At 20.0% G+C, this 26,905-nt stretch overlaps 1 protein-coding gene across 5 annotated transcripts in view; it reads right to left on the bottom strand.

Moving 5' to 3' along the window:
• Positions 1-241: 241 nt before the first annotated feature.
• Positions 242-26,905, bottom strand: part of LOC122512836 (transmembrane protein 114) — a 49,929-nt gene continuing 23,265 nt past the window's right edge. For 4 of the 5 annotated variants that reach the window (XM_043628920.1, XM_043628918.1, XM_043628919.1 and 1 more), the window contains 5 exons: positions 16,295-16,884; positions 11,830-12,076; positions 3,507-3,584; positions 1,277-1,414; positions 242-679 (listed from right to left, as the gene is read on the bottom strand). In XM_043628920.1, coding sequence (XP_043484855.1) covers positions 429-679; positions 1,277-1,414; positions 3,507-3,584; positions 11,830-12,076; positions 16,295-16,327 — 747 coding nt within the window. In that variant the 5' untranslated portion in view covers positions 16,328-16,884 and the 3' untranslated portion in view covers positions 242-428. The remainder of the gene's footprint in view (positions 680-1,276; positions 1,415-3,506; positions 3,585-11,829; positions 12,077-16,294; positions 16,885-26,905) is intronic. The other variant, XM_043628922.1, reaches the window with a different exon arrangement.

Genomic DNA, 26,905 nt, shown 5'->3' with positions numbered 1-26,905 from the left:
AATTCAAAAAAAAAAATGTTAATTGAAATAAAATTCAAAAATAGTAAATAAATTCAAATATTTATTTTTGGAAAAACGGAAATTCGAATTTTATATTTTCTATTTAATTAATTAAAAAAAATGAAAATAAATTTATTCGAAATTTATATTTTCTTTTTAATTTCAAAATATTCTGAATTAGATTTTTTTCTATTTTTATTTTTTATAGAAAAAAAATCAAAATCTAACAACTTTACTTTTTTTCGTTTGTTTTTTTTAAGACGAGTATTTTTGGCTTAATTTCGAAAAATTAAGAGCGCATTTTCATTTTTTTTTTGTTTGGTCTCTTTTTGGTCTTTTTTTCTATTCGCTGAGAGAAGTTAATATTATCAATATGTATATACATAGATTTGTAATTTAATATTTTAATTTTTCAGATGATAAGTAATTTATCGTCCTATAATAGTTGGTTCGTCAGCCATTGCTATTTCTTCAGTGGGCGCTTTATCTCTTTTTCGTTTTTTCGAAAAGAGCATGAAAGCACAACCTGAGAGCAAATTAATTATAAAAACAAGCCACGCTAAAATCAAAGAGAAATCGTAGGATGTGGTTGCACCGTGGGGATGAATTTCTGGCATAAAATGTTTTTGAAATTCAATTGACGAAAGAAGCACTTGTATAACCACCATGACACAGGCACCTGCAAAAAAAAGAAGAAAATCAAGAATTAATTTTCATATTATTTTCAATAATTCAATTTTCATTTTTAACTCATTCAAAAAATTTGATTAAATTATTTTTTCTTTAAATTATTATTTCTTTTCCTCCTAATTCAAAAATTTTTTCTTGACTAAAAATTAAAGTATTTAATTATTAATTCTTCTGAATTAATAATACTAGATATTTAATTATTTATTAATTATCAATTAATTAATAATTAATTGTAAAATTCGTTTTCTAATAAAAAAATAAATTTAGATCACAAACCTTTTAAAACAAAATTATAATTTAATAAAGAATTGATTATTAATTTTGTTTTTACAAAATTAATAATCAATTCTTTATTAAATTATAATTTTGTTTTAAATAAATTATTATTATTATAATTAAAAATTATAAACTATTTTAAACATGAAAATTGAATGAAAGAGAAAAAGAAATAATAAATTTTGGTATTTGAATAAAAAATGTAATTTTATAATATAGAATATAGAATTAAAATTTAATATTCAATTTCAATATTACGTGTATGATGAATGAGCTGAAAGTATGAAATTACATGAAAAACGTATTTCACCTGTAATAAAGTGGATTCCGCCAGCTAATCGCTTGAACATGTAGCGTGGATTACGGAACGTGTAGATAGAAAATCCGAAACCCATTATCATAATAAACAAACTGATCACGGCAAACGAAACTTCTGTTCTCGAGTAATCTAATAATAAAAAATTTTATCAATTATTATTTAATAATATAATTTACATATATTAAAGTAAATAATGTTTATGGAAAAAAATTAATAAATAATATATTAACAATAATAATAAAAATATTTATCATAATAAAAATAATAATAATAATAATAATAATAATAATAATAATAATAATAATAATAATAATAATAATAATAATAATAATAGCGAAAAAACTAATAATAATAAAATAACTATTTTATTCTTTATACAATTTTACAAAATTCATTAATTTATAATAAATAATAAGAAAATAATAAAAAAAAATCAATTTATATTTATAAATTGATTTCATTGTGGGGAAAAAATTTTTACCAAGAATTATTATAAAATAATTTAGTTTAATTTTACAATTATTTAATAATAATATTTAATTGAATTAATTTGTAATAATTTATAATAATTAAATTTAATAATTTTATATTAATTCGCTAACTTTGATGTTTTTGCGTGGAATCGCTCATATTTATCAGTCGCTGACTTGTGAGTTAATGAGCCCGAAATTTTAGGCCTTGTTCCAAAAATTTAATTACTCTCCTTGCCTTACACAATAAAATATTGCAATTGTCCATATCTATTGTTCTACATACCAAGAATTTTAGTATTTGGCTATAATTAAATTGAATTTCTATTGAAAACAAATTTTTTCTTCTGTTTCAAGTTCATCTTATTTTATTTTTTCATTTATAATTAATTTTTCTAATTTACCTTCCAAGTTTAATTTTCAATTTTTAATTTTTACTATCAATTTTTTATTTTAATTTTATTTTTTTTCCTTATTTTGCTTTCAAGCTTAATTTTCAATTTTTTATTTTTATTTTTATTTCAATGTTATTTCTCTAATTTTCCTTTTAAGTTTAATTTTTAATTTTTACTTTCAATTTTATTTTTCTAATTTTCCTTTCAACTTTAATTTTCAATTTTTAATTTTTACTTTCAATTTTATTTTTCTAATTTCCTTTTCAAGTTTAATTTTCAATTTTTAATATTTACTTTCAATTTTATTTTTCTAATTTTCCGTTTAAGTTTAATTTTTAATTTTTATTTTCAATTTTATTTTTCTAAATGTCCTTTCAAGTTTAATTTTCAATTTTTATTTCAATGTTATTTTTCTAATTTTCCTTTCAAGTTTAATTTTCAATTTTTAATTTTTATTTTTTTATTTTTATTTCAATGTTATTTGTCTAATTTTCCTTTTCAAGTTTAATTTTTAATTTTTAATATTTACTTTCAATTTTATTTTTCTAATTTTCCTTTTAAGTTTAATTTTTAATTTTTACTTTCAATTTTATTTTCCTAAATTTCTCTTCAATTTTAATTTTCAATTTTTATTTTTAAATTTAGTTTTCATTTTTTAATTTACATTTAAATTAAAATTTTTAATTTTAATTTTCAATTTTCAATTTTCAATTTTCAATTTTCAATTCTCAATTTTTAATTCTAATTGCAATTTTCAATTCTCATTTTTACTGTTAGATTTCAATTTTTAATTTTAATTTTTAAATTACAACTTATTTACATAATTTTGTTTACAGTATAAATTTTCTTTTTGAAATCTAATTATTCTCAATATCGTAAAATCTGTAGTTTCATTTGCATTTAATTAAAAATTTTTACAGTTAATTTAAAAATTACTTCATTTTTCCCAATTGTAATAATTTTTTAAGAAAAACGAAATTTATTTATAAAAATTGAATTTTCATTAACTTTCCAAAGTTGTTCTGCGTTTGTTATTTTAGGATTTTTTTCTGTTTTTACTTTTATCAATTTCCATATTGAAAATCAATTCTTAACGTAGAAATTCAAATTCCAGTGGTTAGTTTTTCTTTTCTTTTTTTTGCTTTCTTTTTTGATTCACTGTTTATTTAATATTTAAATTCAACTTTGAATTATTCAAAATGAAAAGTAAATCGAAACTTCTACTAAGACGTTGAAGGACGATTTTTCCGTCACATTTTCATTTTAATCAAAATAAGTAATTTTATTTATCGTTTCTGTTCTTTATTACATTGAAATTAAATTGAATGAAATTAAAATGAAATTTTAAATACTTACTGAGTACTGTTATATTAAGACCCGGATCTCTTCTTATTTCCCGTTCAGTTGGAAACATCTCCTGATGCTTGCACTCACCTGAAAAAGCAATTAATTTAAATTTCATTTACAATTTAGCAAAAAGAAAAAGAAAATTTTCAAATTGATTTTTCTCAACCCCTGGAAAAGAAGAACATTTCTTCTCGTAAATTTTTAACATCTGGGAAAGAAAGAGAAAAAGAGAGATATAAATATTTTCTTTATTGTTTTTTCTCTCGATAATGTTCAGTTTTCTGTATAAAAAATAATAAATTGTAATTATATTTTAAAAATTATATAAATTATCGAAAAATTTAATATAAAATTTAATAAAATTTAATGTAAGAATAATAGAAAATTTAATATAAAAACATAACTATTCCAAAAATAATATATTATAACAATTCTAGAAAAATTAATAAAATTATAATTTTTTAAGAAAAACCTCTTATTATGGAAAAAAACCAGGAAAATAATCTCGTTTATTTTTTTAAACTGAAACGCTAAAAGAAATGTTTAATATTGTGTTGATCAAACCGGAGACAACTGACCACTCTCATAATTTTTCAAGGAATATTTACGATCACCGCAAAACTTATAAAAGTAATGAAAACTTTTACCGTCTCGCACACACATATTATTATATACACACACTGGACGAGATTAGTTTTCGCTTTTCATGCTTCTCGTCGAGTTGGAGATATAAAAAATAAAAAGAAATTTTCATTATTCAATGGAGTCGCGCACAGTTAGAAATATACAGTTTTACGTTATTTCATAAATTAAAAAATACTTTTCTTCGCACGGCCATTTGAATGAAATTGTTTTCAACTCTATTTTTAAACTTGGATGAAAATTACGAGCTTTCTTAATTTGCACAACACTTTCTCATTCTCGCACATGAATTATTGAGATTTATAATTATATTAAAATTTTTCTCCACTCACATACCATACCACTATTTTTTCGAATTGGAAATTTTTTCTTTTTGACCTATTTATCTAGATAATTTTAACTTCTTCGATTTTTAATTTAATGATTAATTAATTTTTTCATTAATTATCTTTTATTTTTTTATTAATTATCTTTTTATAAATTAACAACTTTCTGGTTCCGAATATCTGTTCTCAGATTTACTACTAAATTCTTGTTTAGTTGTTATTTTTTATCTGAAATTAATTTTTGTCTATCAAAAATTGATTTAATTTTTCCATATAAAATCTGTCTGATTACTTTTTGACCTTTTCTACTCAAATCATAAAATCGGTCTGACTATAATTTGACCTTTTCTACTAAGATTTTGTTTATTTACTAACATTTCATAAAAAAAATTTTATTTTGTTTAATCGAATTTATATTAATTGCTGTTTAATATTTCTTTCACGGCTCGATTACATTTTTTCATAACTATAAAACATGAAGAAATCAATAACTCCGAATCTTCGATTTAGAGTGATCGATTTCTTCATGTTTTATAATTATTAAAGATGTGCCAGTGATAAAATAATTATTTTATATTACAAAAATATTGTACTTCTTCAAAATTATTTTCATCATTTCAATTATTATTTTCAAAAATTTTTAACTAAAAATTCTACTTCAAATCAATTATTTTTAATAATTTCCGAAAAAGTTCTGAGTCAATTTTCAAATCCATTTGTTTACAATATTCAATTTCACGAAATTTCAATTATTCCTAAATTCTTCAATTAAATGCATCTTAGAAAATAAAAACTTCAAATATTTTCAAAATAAATTTAATAAAATTCTTTTAAAAAAATTAATTCTACAGAATTGTTACTTAAAAGTATGAAAAATTTAGATTTTCAAAGATATTAATTAGAAACTTATTCGAAATTCAATTATTTTTAAAAATCCACGTTACAATGCTTTTAATATTTAATTATAATCTAAAATTTTAACTGAAATTTATTATTAAAACAATTTTTATTAGTAAATTCTACGAGAATTCAATTATTTAAATACATATATAAATAATTTATTAATTTAATGTTTCTTAAAATTATATTCTCTTAAAAAAATTTTATCAACAAATTTTTAAATAATTAAATTCTTTAGACGAATTTTAATAAAAATTTTAAGAATAATTACATTTTTCGAGGAATTAGATTAAAATTGCATTAAAAATAATTGAAATTCCGCAATGAGTTTTATTATTTATAAAAATAATTGAATTCCTAAAAGAATTTTATTATTTATAAAAATAATTGAATTATTTAGAATAAATTAATTAATTATTTCTAAATAATTGAATTCCTGTAGAAATTGTTATTATTTATGAAAGTAATTGAATGTTTGCGTAGAATTGTATTCAATTTTTTTTTAATAATGAAATTCTATTGAAAAATTTTATTAAAATAGTAAATATTGAATATCATTGAATTTGAGAAAACTTTTGAAAATAATAGAAATTTTGCCAAGAATTTGATTTAAATTTTGGAAAATAATTGGATGTCAGAGAAGAATTTTATTATTTAAGAAATTTATAAATAATTGAAATTTCAACGAATACTTGCAATAATTTGTAACTTCTCCAAAATTAAATTTTTTTCTACTGTTTTTAACTAAAATTCTTCTATAAATCCATTATTTTTAATAATTTTCGAAAAAGTTCTTTGAGAATTTTCAAATTTTTTTGTTTACAATTCAATTTTACAAAATTTTAATTATTCGGAAATTCTTCAATTAAATATATATTAGAAAATAAAAATAAAAAGTCTTTCTCTACTCAAATCAAAAAATCGGTCAGACTATAATTAGACCTTTTCTACTTAATTCTTGTTTGTGTTATTTTATTTTATTTAAAGAAAAAAAAATTATATTTTCTTTAATCGAATTTACATTTGGCTGTCTAGAAACGTCATTTTCTACTGAAATCGTAAAATCGGTTGGACCAGAATCTGACATATTCTACTTAATTCTTATTTATTTATTATCTTTTTTTCTGAAATTAATTTGTGTCTGTCTAAACTTAATTTTTTTCCTTTTTTTCATAGTTTCAATTTTCAATTGATTTTAATCTTTGAATTATTTATTTTTATTCTTACCTTATTTTTACTTCATTTATTAATAATATGTCTGACTATAATTTGACCTTTTCTACTTAAACGTATAGTAAATCCTTAAAAAATATTTCAATTTATTTCATCAAATTGATATTTTCATTTCTATAGGAAAAGCTTTTCTACTGAAATCATAAAATCGGTCGGACTGTTAATCGAAACTTTTCTACTTAATTTTTGTTTATTTATTATTTTTTTTAGTTAAAATTACTTTTTCTCTGTCTTATTTGACTTTTTTTTCAGAAAAAAAAATCGTAGTATTTACCCCTTTTAAAAGTAAATCAGTAGAAAAAAATGTCACTTAACTATATTTATAGAATTTTTATATTTTATATATATATTGGCTTCTTTTCTCACTGAAATTATAAAATCGGACGACTTTTTCTACTTAATTTTTATTAATTTATGAATTTTCAATTACTTTTGGAAACTTGGGTTCATTTTTTTTTTATATTGTTATTTTATTCCGAAAAATCTGTCCGACTATTGTTTGACCTTTACTACTTAAAAAAGTAAAACATATTAAATTCTAGTCTGACTATAGTGAGGCTTCTTCTCCTTAAAAACAACGTTTTTTTTCCCTTCTTTAAGTCGAGTTTTTTCCACAGTATAAATTCGTAAGTTTTTTTTTTTTAAAGCATACAACACGATGATTCATTTTAATCGAAAAATTGTCTAATGGGAAAATAATTTATGAAGTTAAAAGTTTAATATGACGTGGGACGTGTGATTCTTGAGTGACTTTTTCTTGGCGATACACTTGCGCGTCTTTTATATATTGACTTTCAATTGTTAGAAATTTACCAGACTCTCTGGGGCGGTATGCTTTTGCTGGGTCGAAATGGTTGGTGTCAAATAAATGTCGGTCCAGAAATAAACGATAAAGACAGATAGATATACGTGCCAAGTGAGAGAAAGGCCTTCCTTTGGCAAACTGACGCCTGGGTAATATTGCACATATGTATTATTATACTCACACACCTCTCTACATATATATATATATATTACATTTATACCCCGTATGTATATATATACATTTAAATATATTCATATATATTCATGTATGAATGTTTCCCCACGTGCATTACATGGAAATGACCGTCAAGTGGAAATTTGAATAAAAAAGAAATTGGAGAAAATGTCCAACTGTAATAAAACAGGGGGTCATGTTGGGAATAGCGGGGTAAAGGGGGAAATGCGCGAGTATAATTAAAGCACAGTAGCCACCACTGAATCTCCAATTAAGCTCAGATTAGTGGAAGCTAGGGGACAATTATTTCTTTTTTACTTAACCGCAAGAGATGAAAAATCTCTCTATTATTTATACAGTCAACTTGTAAAGTTAAATTTCAATTTTTTTTTCTTTCGTTTCTCCCGTATGTTTAATTATTTTTTACAGTGCAGTTATTTTCTATATATAAATTCCTGATTTATTTATCATAATCTATTAGCAGATATTCTAAATTCAATTTCTTCTCAAAAAATAATTAAAAATTTTATTAATTATTTAATTAATTCAATTAATTATTATAATTATTATTTAAAGAACAGGGTTCGAACTAGGACCGTAACCGTAATGTTCCGTAAATTTTCTTTAAGTCAGTAAAAGTCAGTTTGTTTGAAAAATGGTCCGTAAAGTTCATAATTTGATTGAAAAAGAATGAAAAGTTCGTAAATTGTTGGATATAATTTAAAATTTTTTAAAGAAATTATAGATTGCAGAAAAATTCAATTATTTTCAATTAAGTAATAAAATTCTTCGCAGAAATTTAATTGTGTTCAAAATTTTTTTTAAATTCTCGTCCAAATTTTCAATTATCTTCGTAAATAATAAAATTCTTTTCGTAATTCAATTATTTTCCAAAATTTTAATCAAATTCTTGGCAAAATTTCAATTATTTTCAAAAGTTTTCTCAAATTCAATGATTTTCAATATTTAGTATCTATTTTAATAAAATCTTCCAAAAGTATTCCATTATTTAAAAAAAATTTGAATAAAATTCTGCGCAAACATTTAATTACTTTCATAAATAATAACAATTTTTACAGGAATTTAATTATTTTCATAAATAATGAAACTTATTGAAGAAGTTTAATTATTTTTAATGAAATTTTAATCTAAATCCTTGAAAAATGTAATTATTCTTAAAAATTTCATTAAAATTCGTTCTAAAGAATTTAAATATTTAGAAATTTGTTGATAAAATTCCTTATGAGAATTCAATTTAAAGAAACATTAAATTCAATAAATTATTTATTTTTGTATTTAAATAATTGAATTCTAGTAGAATTTTCTAATAGAACTTGTTTTAAAAATCAATTTTAGTTTAAATTTTAGATTATAATTAAATATTAAAAATTTAAAAGCATTGTAACGTGGATTTTTATATAAATAATTGAATTTTGAAAAAAGTTCAAATTAAAATCATCGAAATTCTAAATTTTTCATATTTTTAACAAACAATAGAATTAATTAGAATTATTAGAATTAATTCTCTTAAAAAAGTTTAATAGAATTTTTTTTTGCAATTATTTTAAGTTTTTATTTTCTATAATATATATTTAATTGGAGAATTTCCGAATAATTGAAATTTTATAAATTTGTATTGTAAACAAATTAATTTGAAAATTCTCTGAGAACTTTTAAAAAAATTATTGAAAAATGGATTTATAGAATTTATTTTTAATTAAAAACACTAGAAAAAAATTTAATTTAATTATTTAAAAATTTGTTGATAAAATTCTTTATGAGAATTTAATTTTTAGAAGCATTCAATGATTCAATAAATTATTTACTTTTGTATTTAAATAATGGAATTCTCGTGGAATTTTCTAATAAAAATTGATTTAAAAATGTATTTCAGTTAAAATTTTAGATTATAATTGAATATTAAAAGCGTGAATTTTGAAAATAATTATTTTAAAAATGGGTAAAATAAACAAAATCTAAGTAGAAAAGGTCAAATTTTCGTCCGACCGATTTTATAGTTTAGTAGAAAAAGACGTTTCAAGACAGACAAATATAAATTCGATTAAACAAAATATAATTCTTCTCTCTAAAATAAAATAAAATAACACAAACAAGAATTAAGAAGAAAAGGTCTAATTATAGTCCGACAGATTTTATGATTTGAGTATAAAAAAAGACGTTTCTTGACAGACAAATATCAGTTTAATTACTTTATTTTGATAGAAGAAAATTCTATTGTATAAAAGGTCAAAAATAATCAGACAGATTTTTCATTAAAAAACTATTTAGACAGACAAAAATTTATTTCTGATAAAAAATAATAATAAAAATTGAGTAGAAAAGGTCGGATTATAGTCAGACCGAATTTACGATATCAGTAGAAAAAGACATTTTTAAACAGACAAATATAAATTCTATTAAACAAAATAACATTTTTTTTATTTTAGAAATGTTAATAAATAAATAAAATCTGAGTAGAAAAGGTAACAATATAGTCAGACCATTTTTACGATTTCAGTAGAGAAAGACGTTTCCAGACAGCCAAATATAAATTGAATGATAAAAAACAATTTTTTTTTCTTAAAAAAAAGAAATAATATTTTATTTAATTTTTTTAGAGAAAAAAAATAAGAACTAAAAGTAGATAAGGTCAAAACAGTCCGACCGATTTTATACGATTCAAGTAGAGAAAGACGTTTCTAGACAGCCAAATATCAGTTTATTTTGATACAATCGTATAAAATCGGTCGGACTGTTTTGACCTTATCTACTTTTAGTTCTTATTTTTTTTTTCTAAAAAAATTAAATAAAATATTATTTACTTATAAGTAGAAAAAGTCATATTTTTATACTCAGACCAATTTTACGATTTCAAAGTAAAAATAAGTCATCTTTACTAAGTCAGACCAAATTTTTTGTATGTATAATTTCAATCACAATGTCTTATATCTATATATTGTAACGGAAGATATTTACAGAAATGGATATTTTAAAATTTTGTATCTAAATACACCTTGAGGATAAAATCGATCTCACAGCATGGAATGGATAAATAAAATATCTGACGTTCAAAATGGTCGTTTACGTAAATGATGTTTAAACATTAGAGAAACGATGATGATTGATCGGATTTTCCTCGAATGTGTGCTTTTTCATATTACACGCTGGAAAAGTGATGCATTAAAAATTCTAAAGAAATTCGATTATATTTTGTTTTTGTTTTTTTGCATTTAAAGAAAAAATTGTAATTTAATTGCGCAAATATAGAAACGATCGAAACTGAATCTAATTATAATGTATCTTTAAATATATTAGGAGCATTATTCTAACTATGTCTATGCTCTAAATTTAATTTAATTAGTTAAAATTACTATTTATTAGTAAAATTCACTAATTCGAAAGCAAAAAATCAGTCACTAATTTAAATTAGTAAATTTTAGTAATAAATATTAATTTCTGATGATAATTAAATTTTTACGAGACCTATTACCGAAAAAGATGTTTTTAAATTTAAACTTGAAATTTTTTTTTTTTTTTTTTTTTTTGTTGAAAATTTCTGAAAAAATTGAATCTCCGAACTTTTGAATAGTAATTTCTTTAAATTTATTAGTAAAATTTACTAATTCAAAAGCAAAAAGTCAATCGCTAATTCAAATTTATAAATTTTACTAGATAAAAATAAATTTTACGAATAAATAGTAATTTTTACTAACTTATGAGTAAAATTTGCTAATTCAAAAGCAGAAAGTTAATTACTATTTCAAACTAGTAAACATTTTTACTAATTAATTTTTTCTGCTATACTCTCTAAATTTAAGTTAGTAACAATGTTTAATAATTGAATTAGTGACTTACTTTTTGCTGTAGAATTAGTAAATTTTACTAATAAATTTATAGAAATTACTATATTTATTAGTAAAATTAAGTAATAACAATTATTATTATATTTTTATTATTATATTTTAATAAAATTACATTCTATTAAAATACAATTAATTTATTAGTAAAATTTACTATTTAGAAAACAAAAAGTCATTAAATTTGAATAAGTAAAAATGTTTACTAATTGTGATTAGTGACTACTAATCACAATTAGTAAATATTTCTACTAATTCAAATTTAGTGAGTCGGAGAACTTCGCAAATAATATTTATTTATTACTAATATAGAATGTAATAAATAAAATAATTTAGAAAATGAAAAAAAAATAATAAAAATAAATAAATAAATATTGTAAATAAAATACACTCACTTTTGGTGTGCCATTCGATGATAGTATTATTGATTGGAATTTTGTACGTGATACAAGTTCTCCAGAGGCCGACATTTTTCTTTAAGAGTCGTCTATTTGGAATTCCTCTGTCTTTCATCGGAAGTCCTTGATCGTCGGGCGCTGCCACTGAAAACCAATGATCAGTTCCAATTGCAACTGCCCAGATGCAAATTGAAAGTCCAACAAGAATAGTGCAAGCCAATAGAACTCTTCTCTCGAATACCACCTGAAATTATACCCCAATTTTTTTTTTTTCTTATTTTCTCTCTTTTCTCCATTATCAATTTTTCGCCTGATATTAATTGGGAAAAATTGATTTTCACGTCATAAACACACTCTCTTGTTTATGAAATTCAAAAAAGAAAAATATCGTAAAAACTTCTCTCTTGTTTCTTAAAGAAAAATAATATTTAAACAATTTAAACAATTAAAACAAAAATTCTTTGAATATTTGTTTATTTTCTCGAAATGTTTGACCGACTGGAAGAATTTATTAATAAATCGTGTATAGTACCTACTAAAGTCTTTTATGTTCAAAGGAAACTGTCAAACCGCAAAATTTTCATGTATGATAAGCTCTAAAATTTCAAAGTTTAGTAACAGTTTATTATAGTAATTTAGTTTGGAAAATAAATTATGTTTAGAATAGTTTATTTTAGAATAGAATTGTTTCATACGTGTGTAAACGTTATATTTATCAGAAGTTTAAAAGTATAATTTAATTTTTATAATATGCTTCAAAAAATGTTTTGTTTTCAAATTAACTCACAAGAAAATTATTAATAACCAACTACATAACGACCAACTACTGTCAAGTAAATTTTTAATTAAATAATTTTTAATCCGAACCAAATAGATTTTTACTTGAACCAAATTATTTTTAATAAAATCAAATAAATTTTGGATTTGTACTAATAATTTCAGTATTCGAAGCAAATAAATTTTTACTTGAATCGAATAATTTTTCTTTGTGGTAAATCAACATTTACTTGAATCAAACAAATTTTATTGAAATTAAATTAATTTTATTGGAACCAACAATTTCAGTATTTGATTCAAATAAATATTTACTTGAATCAAATAATTTTTCTCTGTGGCAAATCAACATTTACTTGAATGAATTAATTTTTATTTTAATTAAAGAAACTTTTATTTTAATTAAAGAAACAATTACTTGAATCAAACAAATTTTATTCAAATCAAATTAATTTTATTAGAACCGATAATTTCAGTATTTGATTGAAATAAACATTTACTTGAATCAAATAATTTTGATTTTAATTAAATAAACATTCACTTGAACCAAATAATTTTTATTCAAAACAAATAAATTGTTTTGAAACAGTATTTTCAGTATTTTATGCAAAATAAATATTTACTTGAATCAAATAAATAAATAATATAATAAATAAATTTTTATCTGAATCAAAAAAATTTCATTCGAACCGTTATTTTCAGTATTTTAATCAAAGAAACATTTACTTGAATCAAATAAATTTTATTGAATTCAAAAAAATTGTATTTGAACAACAAATAATAATTTCAGTATTTGCAGTAAATAAAAATCACAAATAAAAATAAATAAATTTAAAAAAATATAAAGAATAATTATTTGATACAAATAAATATTCGCTTAACAAAACACAACTAATCATTATAGGAAACAAAAAATAAAAATAGGAAAAAATTTAATTAGTTTTACAGAAAAAATTAAAAATAGAAATAAAATAAAGAAACTTTTACAAAAAGAAAAAAAGAAAAGTGCGAAGCAAGTTTATGAACTTTGACCAAGTTTTTGATTTAAAGGTGAGATTATTTGCTCCCTAAATATAATGATATTGAACGTAATATTTTCTTTGTTATCGAGTGCCTGAGGCTCTTCGATAATTATGTTATCGATACTGGCGTTACTTTATACAACGAGGCTTTGAGTGGTTGTAAAACTAATCGACAATCCATCAATATTTATACACACACACAAACATAAACTCATCTATCTATCCATCCATTGGCATAAAAAAGCAACAGTCTATAAAGATTGCTTCAATAAACCAAGCGAAACTTGCACTGTAAACTACAAACATACTCCCACATAAATATTATCACTATTAATCACTCTAATTAACATAAAAAGAAATTAATCTAATTAATTAAATTGCCTTTATAAATGCACCTAATGATTTTTCTGTTATTTATAATAAAATATAAATATACTAAATTCACAATAAAAAAACTTATACTTATACTAATAAACTGTATAATTAAATTGTATGTATTTAAAAATAGTTTCAAAGTGTAAACAATTTTGATTTTCCCACACTCGACCGTTAAAGTTTATAATTATCCAATTACAAACTTTGGTGATAATAAGTGTTAATAAATTTAAAGATAATAAATGTTTTTAGATCAGGAAACAATTTTAATAAGAAAAAACTTTCCTCATTTTTTTGAATTTCAAAAATTATTAATTAATTATTGTAAATTTTAGTGCTTTAAACTTTTAATATAATGGGAAAATAAAATTTGTTTACCCCTTCGAAAAATTATAATGTTCGCATTTTGAAAAATTGAAAACAATTTCAAGGGAATCTTGATTAATAACTTTTCTAAAACATCTTCTTAGTCGAGAGTTTTTATCTCTCATCCCAATCCCCACGAGATAATTGAATAAATTTATCTTTCAAAAATAAAATATGATCACAAAAATATGTATATTAATTAATTTTATACACAAATGAGGCATTAATTAATTAATTTACGTAGGTATTTTCTACCAAATTGTTTTCTTCTTTTTTCGTAGAATTATTTTTTTATTATTGTTTAATTATTATTTTTCGAAATTTTTTATTTTATTATTAATAATTAATTTATTATAATCAATTTATTGTTTTTTTAAAAAGTATAATTTTTCAAAATATAATTCTTCAAAAGTACCATTATAAATTATAAATACATTAACTGAAAAAGTGTGAAAATAAAAAAGTTATTTAAAAAATTAATTTTCAAAAATTCAAGAGAAAAATTATTACTTTTAAAAATAATTGAATTCTTATGATTCATATTGTTAGTTATAAAAATAAATTGAATTGTGCAAATAATTTTATTAAAATCCCTCAAAATAATTGAATTTTCGGGAATAATTTTGTTATTTATCTTTAATAATTTATTGAATTCTTTCGAAGAATTATTATTTATGTAAATAATTGAATTATTGCGAAAAATTTTATTAAAATATTTACAAAGAATTGAATTTCTGTGAAAAAGTTGGTTATTTTTGAAAATAATTGAATTCTTCATAACGAATTTTATTAAAATAGTATTAAAAATAATTGGTTCGATGAGTTTTATTATTTATGAAAATAATTGAATTCTTGTTTAGAATTTTATCAAAATTTTTTTTTAAAAATTCAATTTTCATGATAACTGTTATTATTAGGGAAAGTAATTAAATTATTGTGAAGAATTGTATAAAAATTTTGTTAAATAATTGATTTTTTCGAAATTTTTTTGAAAATGATATTCTAAATTGAATTCTTGTGGGAATTTCATTATTTAAAAAAACAATTGAATTTTATCAATTTTTCTTTTTAAGGGCATTTGAACCATGATGACGTCACAGATTTAAAACTAATGCTTTGCACAAACTGTGACGTCATCAAGGTTCAAATCCCCTTAAATAATTGAATTATTTTGTGGAATTTTATGAAAATATTTGAAAATAATTGAACTTCTGTGAAAAATTCCAATATTTTTGTAAATAATTGAATTCTTCCAAAGAATTTTAAAAAAATATTTTTTTAAATAATTAATTTTTTTTGAGGAATTGAAATTAAAATTTTTAAGAATAATTACATTTTTTTTAGCAATTCCTGTAAATTTGTATTAAAAATAATTGAAATCCTGTGATGATTCTTATTATTTATGAAAATAATTGAATAGTTGCAAAGAATTTTATTAAAATTTTCAAAAATAATTGAATTCCTGAGGAGAATTTTATTATTTATGAAAATAATTGAATTATTGTGAAAAATTTTATTAAAATGTTTAAATAATTTAATTAGTGTAAAGAATTGTATAAAAATTTTGTTAAATAATTGATTTTTTCGCAATTTTTTTTAAAATGCTATTCTAAATTAATTAAATTTCTCTGGAAAATTTTATTATTCATGATAATAATTAAATTTTGGATGAATTTTATCAATTTTTCTTTTTAAATAATTGAATTCTTTTGCGAAATTTTATGAAAATATTTTACATTGAAAATAATTGAATTTTGAATTATTATCATTATTAGTAAAGACAAAAAAAAATCTAGGCAATAAATAATTTTCGAGAAACAGGAAAAATTGAAAAAAACCATAAAAATATTTACAGTATTTTTTTGCATTCATTTGTTCAATAAAACGAAAAGGAAAAAATATCGAATATAAAAAAAACTACTTACTTGGTTGTAGAGTGCTTTCATACGACTCGCCATTTTGTATAAATATACGAATAAATTGCGATGGAATATATGTATATTTTTTTTTCTCTCCTCAATACGACCAATAAACAGTTTCACGATATGGCAGCTATTTTATTATTATTATTATTTTTTTTTTAAATTGTCGATCAATATAATCCCTCTCTATTTTCAAGGACTAATGGAAGATACTTATGAGATGAAAGCAAATATTGCCAACTGTTTACTTTATATTGTTTTCTCCTCTAAGTATATATAAGCGGCTTATCGGCATCTAAACGACGTGTATCTATGATTTTCTCTCGCGCCGGAAAATCGGCGCGAATCGACAATAAATTTCTGAAGACTCTCGTCCAAAATAAATCGATTGATCTGCAGCCCATTTATAAATTTTCTCTTCATCAAATAAAATTATTTATTTTCTTCTTTCTTTCTTAAAAATTGAATTAATATAATGTATATATTTTTTTTCTATTCTCCTTGGACTTTTTTTTTCAAACACAAAAAAGAAAGACCAATGTCTCGAGAAAAGATTATTTCTCCACTCCTCTTGTCAAGTGCTCTTCGGGAATCTGAAATCAAAAAGGGGAAAATGTGAAAATAATGTTGATATTATTGACAGAAAAAGGGGGAAAATTATTTTCTAATCGGTTGTATTTATTTATTCAAAATTTGTTTACTGAAAATTTTTATTTACTAAAATTTATTTACTATAAATTCTTATTACTTATTTTATTTTATTATTTATTTACTTAAGCATTTATTTTTGAGACCTAATGGCTTTCGCCATTAGGCCACAAAAATAAATACATCTTTCATATAAATTTTTATATTTTTTAAAATTTCTCTACTACAATTTTTTATTTATTTAAAATTTCTTTAATATATTTTTTTATATCAGTTAAATTTAGTTATTATACTTTTTTTTAACTATTAACATTTATTTACTATAGAAAATAAATGTTCATAAATATTAATAAATAAAAAATAAATTTTAATAAGTAAAAAACTATAGTTTTTTATTTATTATAATTTATTCGTTAAAATTTTCCATTTATATTAGTTCCATTTGGTATCGATATAATAACAAATTAGAACAAATTTGTGATTTAAAATCGATCTTTAAAAATAAACACCTTCTGCAAGCAAAATATTAATTTATTAATGCATAAGGAAAAACTTATTATTTATTAAAATTTTAGAAAATAATTAAATTTTTTCGCAAAATATTTAAAATTTTTTTAAAGAATTGAATTTTTGGAAAGAATTTTACTTTTTTTTAAAAATAATTGAATTGTTTCGAAGGATTATTAAAATTTTAGAAAATAATTATTCAATTCTTTCGAATAATTTTATTAAGAATAAATTAAGAAAAACAAAATTGAATTCTTTTGTGAAATTTAATTAAAATTCTATTAAAAATAAATAAATTTTAAAAAATAATTCAATTCTTTTGAAAAATTTTATAACGAATTTAGAAAATATTTCAATGTTTTCGTGAAATTATATTGAAAATAATTAAATTTTTACAGAGATTTTACTATAATTATATACTATTTAAAAAAAAGAATTGAATTATTTCGTATTAATTAAAATTTTATAAAATAATTCAATTTTTGCAAGAAATCTTAATATTTATAAAAAATAAATGAATTCTTTCGACGGATTTAATAAAATGTTCAAAATAATTAAATTATTTTTCTAAAAATTAAAAATTTCTTTAAAAATCGAATTTTTGCAAAGAATTTTACTAATTTTAAAAAATCATTGATTTGTTTCAAAGGATTTATTAAAATTTTAGAAAATAATTGAATTCTTTCGAATAATTTGATTTAAAATTTTAAAAAACTGAATTGTTTCGAAGGATTTATTCAAATTTTTGCAAAGAATTTTACTATTTAAAAAAATAATTGAATTCTTTCCAAGGATTTATTGAAAATTTTTAAAAATAATTGAATTTTTGCAAAAAATCTTACTATATTCATAAAAAAAAATTTTTTTCGAAGGATTTATTAAAATTTTCAAAATAATTAAATTACTTTTCTAAATATTAAAATTTTTTTTAAAAATTTAATTTTTCCAAAGAATTTTACTATATTTAAACAAATAATTGAATTGTTTTGAAGGATTTATTAAAATTTTCAAAAATAATTAAATTATTTTTTTAAATATTAAAAATTTTTTTAATAATTGAATTTTTGCAAAGAATTTTACTATTTTAAAAAATAATTGATTTGTTTCGGAGAATTAATTAAAATTGTAAAAAATAATTTAATTCTTTTGAAAAATGTTATAACGAATTAAAAAAAATTGATTTAAATTGATTTTTTCCGAGAAATTTTATTGAAAATAATTGCATTATTGTAATCTTACTATTTATAAAAATAATTGAATTGTTTCGAAGGATTTATTCAAATTTTAGAAAATAATTGAATTCTTTCGAAAAATATTATTAAAAAATTTTTTTAAATTTGATTGTTTTGAAGGATTTATTCAAATTTTAGAGAATAATTGAATTTTTTTGAAAAATGTTAAAGAAAATTTTAAATAATTGAATTCTTTCGGAGAATGTTATGATTTTTTAAAATAATTTAATGTTTGTTAAGAATTATTATAAAATTTGTTAATAATAATAATAATTTATAATTAAATAGTAAACGAAAAAATTCAATTATTTATTAAAAGAAGAAAGTGCATTCAACAAGAAAATGGAAAATATTTTAAAGAAAAAATTCCATTGCGTCGAATTAAAAAAAACCATTTTCTTTAAAGAAAAATAAAAAAACTTGTCTGTAATAAATTCATCCACTTGAATTCACTTCGAAAGTTCTTTAATTCTACGTGAAATGTTGCGGTTACAAAGGAGCTTTACACAATCTTAGTAAATTCAAATCCCGGGTATTAGTTAACTTGACGGATTTTCCCTCCGCATATACCTATGAGATTACAAATTTTCCCAGTTATCTTGAGTAACTTCCTAGAAACATGATTTTCACAAATTTTGTGGCATTATATTATACCTTAATATACGAAATATCGGAAAGAAATTTCTTCCTGGTTTCAGTAAAAAGAAATTTCTCTCCTTGTCCCTTTTCTTGTATATATATATATATATATATATAAAGAATTCGTCTCTATATCTTGACCGGATTTACTTGAAAAGGAAATGAAAAAGTTTTTTAGTTACAAAAGAAAATTGAGCTCCACTATATACTATCTACTTCCATTGATGTCTTTGTCGAAATTCCTCAACGGTAAAGAGACAATGTGTGATCGATTTTTTCTTTTTCTTTCAACAATTATAGGTATTATTATGGTATAGAGGTAATTGGAAAAAAAATCGCGGAAATCGTGTAAAAATATATAAAGAATCATTTCTCTTGTGCTGTGTTCTCCGCGCACTTTAGAAAAAAAAAGTTTTCTTGATTAAATTTGTCTTTTGTGTAAATGTCACAAAGGGAGAAAATTTCCTCTTTTAAATTACATAACTATAGGAGGAGGGGAATTTCTTCCTTTAAATTAACTATAGGGGGAGAAGGAAATTTTTTCTTTTAAATTAATTAGGGAAAAATTTGGCAGAGTTGCCACGCTTTTGTTCATTTCAAATTCCCTGACTTTTTCAAGTTTTCTAGGTAAAAAAACGAAATTTTTACAGGTTTTTAAATTTATATTTTACAAAATTTAAAAATATTAGTCATTATAATTTTTCCATAAAAAAATTTCTAATTCAAACCTTTATGAAATTAAACAACTTATAAAAAATTGTTATAAAACATGAAGAAATCGATCACTCGAGCAATCGATATCTTCATGTTTTACAATAATTAAAATTGACCGACTGATAAAATCAATATTTTATATTATAAAAATATTGTTACTCTAGCTTATTCAAAATTAATTTCATTACTTTAATTCAATTATTGTTTTCCAGAATTTTTAACTAAAATTCTTCTTTAAATTAATTATTTTTAATAATTTTTGAAAAAGTTCTTTGAGAATTTTCATATCAATTTGTTTAGAAATAAATTTTATGAAATTTCTATTTAGTCACTAATTCAAATTAGAAAACATTTTTACTAACACAAATTTCGTGAGTTTAATATTCAATTATAATTTCAAATTTTTAACTGAAATTCATATTTAAATCAATTTTTGTTAGAAAATTCTACGAGAATTCAATTATGTAAATACAAAAGTAAATAATTTATTGAAGAATTGAATGATTTTTAACATTCAACTCTCATACAGAATTTTACCAACAAATTTTTAAATAGCTAATTAAAATTCTTTTGACGAATTTCAATTCAATTTTAAAAAAAAATAAATTTTAGCAAAGAATTTTATTATTCATAAAAATAATTTAATATTCTTTGAAAGGATTTATTAAAATTTTAGAAAATAATTCAATTCTTTCGAATTATTTTATTAAGAATTAAGAAAAAAATTGAATTTTTTTTCAAAATTTAATTAAAATTCTATTAAAAATAAATAAATTTTAGCAAAGAATTTAACTATTTATAAAAATAATTGAATTTTTTGAAAGTATTTATTAAAATTTTAGAAAATAATTCAATTCTTTCGAATAATTAAGAAAAAAATTGAATTGTTTTGTGAAATTTAATGAAAATTCTATTAAAAATAAATAAATTTTAGCAAAGAATTTTACTATTCAAAAAAATAATTGAATTCTTTGGAAGGATTATTAAAATTTTAGAAAATAATTCAATTCTTTTGACGAATTTAAAAAATAATTTAATGTTTGCGTGAAATTATATTGAAAATAATAATTGAATTTTTACAAAAATTTTACTATTTCAAAAAAGAATTGAATTGTTTCGTATTAAATAAAATTTTGTTGAAATTATTAAATTTTTGAAAAAAATCTTAATATTTATAAAAATAAGTGAATTCTTTCGACGGATTTAATAAAATTTTAGAAAATAATCGAATTTTCGAATAAAATCTTACTATTCATAAAAATAAGTGAATTCTTTTGAAAAATTTATTAATATTTTAGAAAATAATTGACTTCTTAAGAAAATTTGATAAAAAATTAAAGAATTAAATTTTTTCCAAGGATTTATTAAAATTTTCAAAATAATAAATTAAATTATTTTTTTAAATATTAAAAATTTTTTTAAAAATTAAATTGTTGCCAATATAATTTTAATATTTTAAAAAATAATTGAATTGTTTCGGAGAATTAATTAAAATTGTAAAAAATAATTTAATTATTAAATTAAAATTATTGAAAAATGTTATAACAACGAATTAAAAAAAATTAAATTCTTTCTTGAAATTTTATTATATTATTTATTATTTTTGTTATTATTCTTTTTATGTTTATTATTATTTTTATATACATTATTCTTGTATTATTATTTTTTATTTTTGAATTATTTTTGTATTATTTTTTTTATTATTATTAAGTATATAATTTTTTGCGTACACTTTGGGAAGAATCGAACCCTGGACTCCCAAAACCTTAACAAACGCCCATGGCTATTGCTGACTTATTTATTTTTTCATTATTTTTTATACTCTTATTATTTTATTATTTTTTATTACTTTTTTCATTATTATTTTTTATTCTTACTTTTTATTTTCATTTTCCATATTATTTTTGTATTATTTTTTATTTTTTTATTATTTGATTCTTTTTTATTATTTTGTTAAATTTTTCTTTGTTTCTTTTCTTTGTCAGGTGAATATTGTTTACTTTTGCCGAACATTTTCATAACAATAAATATTCTATTAATATTCAAATAAATAAATAAAAAATTTTCTACAATTTCATAATGTCAAACAATTAAAATTCCAATTAAACATTAAGATTAAAATAAATTTCAACTAAGACAATTTAAATAATTGACCGTATTTTTTTGAGATTTAACAATTTGCGAACACATTTTGTCGAAACTGTAAAACATTCATTTATTTCAGTGAATCGTCACAAAATTGATGATAGAGAGCGCAAGCATAAATTTTAAAGATAAGATCGACCTGTTAAAATTTACATTTTGACATTATCGTGTACGTGAATATTTGAAATAATGTGACGATCGAGATTGGCAAGCAAGGCAAGATGATGAGTTAAGGACACTGTCATCATTGACTGAAGTGTTTATACATATAGTATAACAGAGTGTGTGCTAAAGTAGACAAACAATGTATGTCTCCTTGTCTCTTCTTTGTTGCACTTTTCCCGGGTTCTCGCTCTTATATTACATATGAACAACTGTAGGACTTTTCAGAGCTATTTTCTAAACATTTTTACTCTCAAAGTGAGCTCAAAGTTGAAAATAAACCGCGAAAAAGAGAAGATTTTTATTATATATAGTATATACAGAGAAAAACTTTTGCACCCACATATTTTTAAGGAAACATACATATATTTATATAATAATATGTTAATTTTATTCTAAGCAATTATTTTTACCGGAATAACATTTTAAGAATAAAGAAGCCACATTATTTCCTCTTTTGTCAGCGAGTGTATTTAAGATAAACTTTTAAGTAAAAAAACATTTGAAACATTCATTGTGAATTGGGAACAATTCATTCTCAAGGGAACTTGGGAGAAAAATTTAAAAGCACTTTATATTCAAGGAAATAAATTGTTTTTTTCAAATAATTATTGAACAAATTTTAATTTTTTAATTTTCTATTACTAACTTGGGAGAAAAATTTAAAAGCACTTTATATTCAAGGAAATAAATTGTTTTTTTCAAATAATTATTAAACAAATTTTAATTTTTTAATTTTCTATTACTAACTTAAGAGAAAAATTTAAAAGCACTTTCCATTCAAGAAAATAAATTGTTTTTTTCAAATAATTATTGAAAAAATTTTAATTATTTAAATTTCCATTACTAACTTAGGAGAAAAATTTAAAAGCATTTATTATTATTTATTATTAAATTAAAAATTTCAATTTAAGGAAAAAATGTTCCTTTGGTCTTTTCTAAAAATTTTTTTTTTAATTTTCTAATTAACGTGAATAAATTATTTAATAAAAAATAATTTATCTATTTCATCATTCAAAATAGTTTAATATTAATGCCTATGAATTTTCTTCCTCAAATTAAAAAAAAATTAATAAGGAGAGTTACAGTTGTAATTTTTAGAAATAATCAATTATTTTGATAATTCTTTTTGTATTTGAATTCACGTACAAATTTTTGATAAAAATTGATTTAAAAAAGAATTTCAGTAAAAATTTTAGAAAATATTTCAAAAATTGAAAGAATTGCAGTACCAATTTTAGAAATAATTGAATTTGACAAAGCTTTACATTGAAAGTATTTTGCAATTTTAATTTCTGACGGATAAATTAAATAACAATAAGTATTCAAATATTTATTAAACAAAAATTAATAAAATTTGAAAAATTTTATCTAAAAATTCTGAAAAAATTATGTTTTTGAAAAGTTGTAGTTAAAATTTTTTTGAAAATAGTTAAATTTCCGAAAATAAATTTTAAAAAATTGAAAAAAGAAGAAGTTTTCTCAAATTTCGTAAAAATAAATTTTATATTTAAAAGAATTTTATTTACTCACTTCAAAAAATTATTTTGAAATATTATTGTATTTTTTTAAGAATTGTAACTAAAAATTTGGAAAATAATTAAATTTTACAAAAAGTTTTGTATTTAAATAATTCAGTTATCGTTGAATTCTAAAAAAAAAGCTTTTACATTGAAAGCATTTTGAAATTTTAATGCCTACTGAACGAATACATAACAATAAGCAATCAAATATTTATTGAAAAAAAATTATTGAAGTTTTGAATAATTTAATGTAGAAATTGTAAAAAATTAGGTTTTTTTAAAATTGTAGTTACAATTTTTTTTTTAAATAATTGAATTTACGAAAATAATTTTTAAAAAATTGAAAAAAGAAAAAATTTTCTCAAATTTCATAATAAAATAAATTTTATATTTAAAAGAATTTTATTTACTCACTTCAGAAAATAATTTTAAATATTATTGTATTTTTTGAATAGTAGCGTTATAACACGAATTTTAAGAAATAATTAAATTTTAAAAAATTTTTTTAACATTTTAATCGCTTTAAAAGTGTAAAAATATTTAAATGTTTATTTAAAAAATTTATTAATATACACTATTTTCCTGTCAAAACTTATTAAAACTTTGAACAATTTTATTCTAAAATTCTAAAAAATAATTGTTATTGGAAAAATTGCAATTGATTTTTTTTAGAAGTAATTAAATTTCAAAAGGTTTTACATTGTTTGAAATTTCAATTAAAATAAATAACAATACGTTTTCAAATATATTTTTAACAACATTTATTTAATTTTTTAATAATTTAATGTAGAAATTCAAAAAAAAAAATTATTTTTTTGAAAAATTGTAATAAAGTTTTTTTTTGCAGGTAATTGAATTGAAAAATGGTAAAAATTATAAATAAATTCCCGAAAATAATTTAAAATAAATTTTAATTTAAAAATAAAAATAGAAACAAAATAAAAAATTATATATCAATAAAATAAATAAATAAAAATTGAAACAAAATGATAAAAAAAATACTAAAAACTAAAATAAAAAATACTATAGTTTAATATTAATAATAGTTCTCAGGATAATAATTAATAATAATAAAAATAATTTCAATTCTAGAAGAAATTCTTAAAAATATGACAAATATTGGAGTAATAAAATATTTTGACTGCGAAGTCGGCCAAGAACAATGAGAGAGCCGTAATAATATATTTAAATGTGACATTCTAATTTTTCCCACTCACAATAATAATGTCAATCATTATTCTTATTACTATTCTTTTTTGACGTGGGTGAAATGATACATCATTGATAATTTTATGTGTAATTTAAATTTTTGAACGCTTGTTTTTAACAGTGGGTCCAGCGTCCAAAAATTTCGAGAGAAGATTATGATCGCGCGCTTAGTAATATATTGTTTGAAAATAGAAACAAAAACGTTAGTGTATTGTGTGTATAGTGTCGGATCATTGCAAATCTAATTTAGACCTTGATCACAAACTATAGATATAATTTTCAGTATTTCACGCACTGAACTTTGCCAAATGGTTCTTAATTTTGTTTACCAATGAAGAAATAATAATAATAATAATAATTAAAGCACTCAATTTTTAATTAACGACATTTTTGTGTAAATATTGTTGAAACATTTTGTAATAAAAATAATTATTGAATTTTATTCTCAATAAATAGACTTTTAAAAATATTTTTCTTTAAATTTTTCTTCCTCTGAATAAAAAAAATAGTTAAATAAATTATTTAACTGTAAATATTAAATTAATTTCTTTTTTTGAATTTTTCTTCCCATGAATATAGAAAATATCTTTCACTTTCACTTTCAAGAAAGGCAAAAGGAACAATTTTGTTTTGTAACTAATTAATATTTTAAAAATCAAAATCAGACGTTTAATTTTTTGGGAATGGAATTTATTTATTATTATTATTATTTCTCGAATTTATTTATTTATTAAGATTACAAAATTGAAAAATAATAAAAAAATCCATTTATTTATTTATTATAAATATTACACTCATTGTGCATTTGATTTTTTATTCCCAACGATTTGTTTTTTTAATGATTTATTGTTATGATTGCATTTATAATTTCCACACAGCGTTATTTTTATTTTCAATTTAATAAAAATAAATTCTCACTGAGTAAATATGAATATACTTTTAAATATTTTTATACAGAAAACATTTCTATTTTTTTAAATAGATTTTTTTTTACAACAAACAGAATTTAATCGCTCAGGGAGAAAGAAACATTTGTCAGAGGTATAGTTTGATTTAAACAAAAATCGATACACATATGTCCACGTGTTCTCCGCATCTCTCCATATATACGTATTCGGATGATAAAAATAATAGAACACTTCTACAATGCTTATTTTTAAATCAATTGTCTCTCGATTGCTTCATCTGTTACGATCTTCCATTTCAAAAAAAAAAAAAAAAAAAAAAAAAAAAAAATACACGAGTTTTTCATTTCACGGCAATAACTGCACTTTTTAAAGGAGGTTTTTTTTAATAATGAAATAGGTACATAGAAAACAATTTGAAAAAAGTTGAGTTAATTGAAAAAGTAAGAAAAAGTTCATTTGAATTTTGACGAAAAATAAAAAATAAAGTTTTTCTATTTTTCAACATTTTTTTTAAGGTTTAAAAAAGAGCCTTTTTTTAAACATAAAAAATGTTCGAATAAACGGAAATAAACGAAATTTATTTCTTTTTTTATAGATAAAAATTTTATTGTAACATTGCGCCATCAAAACAAATTATTCATTTTCTAAATATTTAATTTTGTTTTCAACTTTTACATTTGAGTGAATAATGATTTTTTTAATATTTCTATCGGCAGAAGATTTTCTTCCTTTGAACGTTTAGACATCTTTTTTTCTACTCGCTTTTCTATTATTTTCATCAACAAATTTTTTCGAAATAATTTGAAAATAATTTTTAGAATTTTTATACAAATAAAATAAGAATTTGAATTTTCCCGGAATTATTCGAGAAACAATTGTAAAAAATGTGAAATTTGGTAAAAAATAAGAATTTTTTTTACAAATAAA

The sequence above is a fragment of the Leptopilina heterotoma genome, unplaced genomic scaffold (genome assembly GCF_015476425.1).
Source record: "Leptopilina heterotoma isolate Lh14 unplaced genomic scaffold, ASM1547642v1 Lhet_128, whole genome shotgun sequence".
Classification (NCBI taxonomy): Eukaryota; Metazoa; Arthropoda; class Insecta; order Hymenoptera; family Figitidae; genus Leptopilina; species Leptopilina heterotoma.
This window is presented reverse-complemented; position numbering and strand designations above follow the sequence as displayed.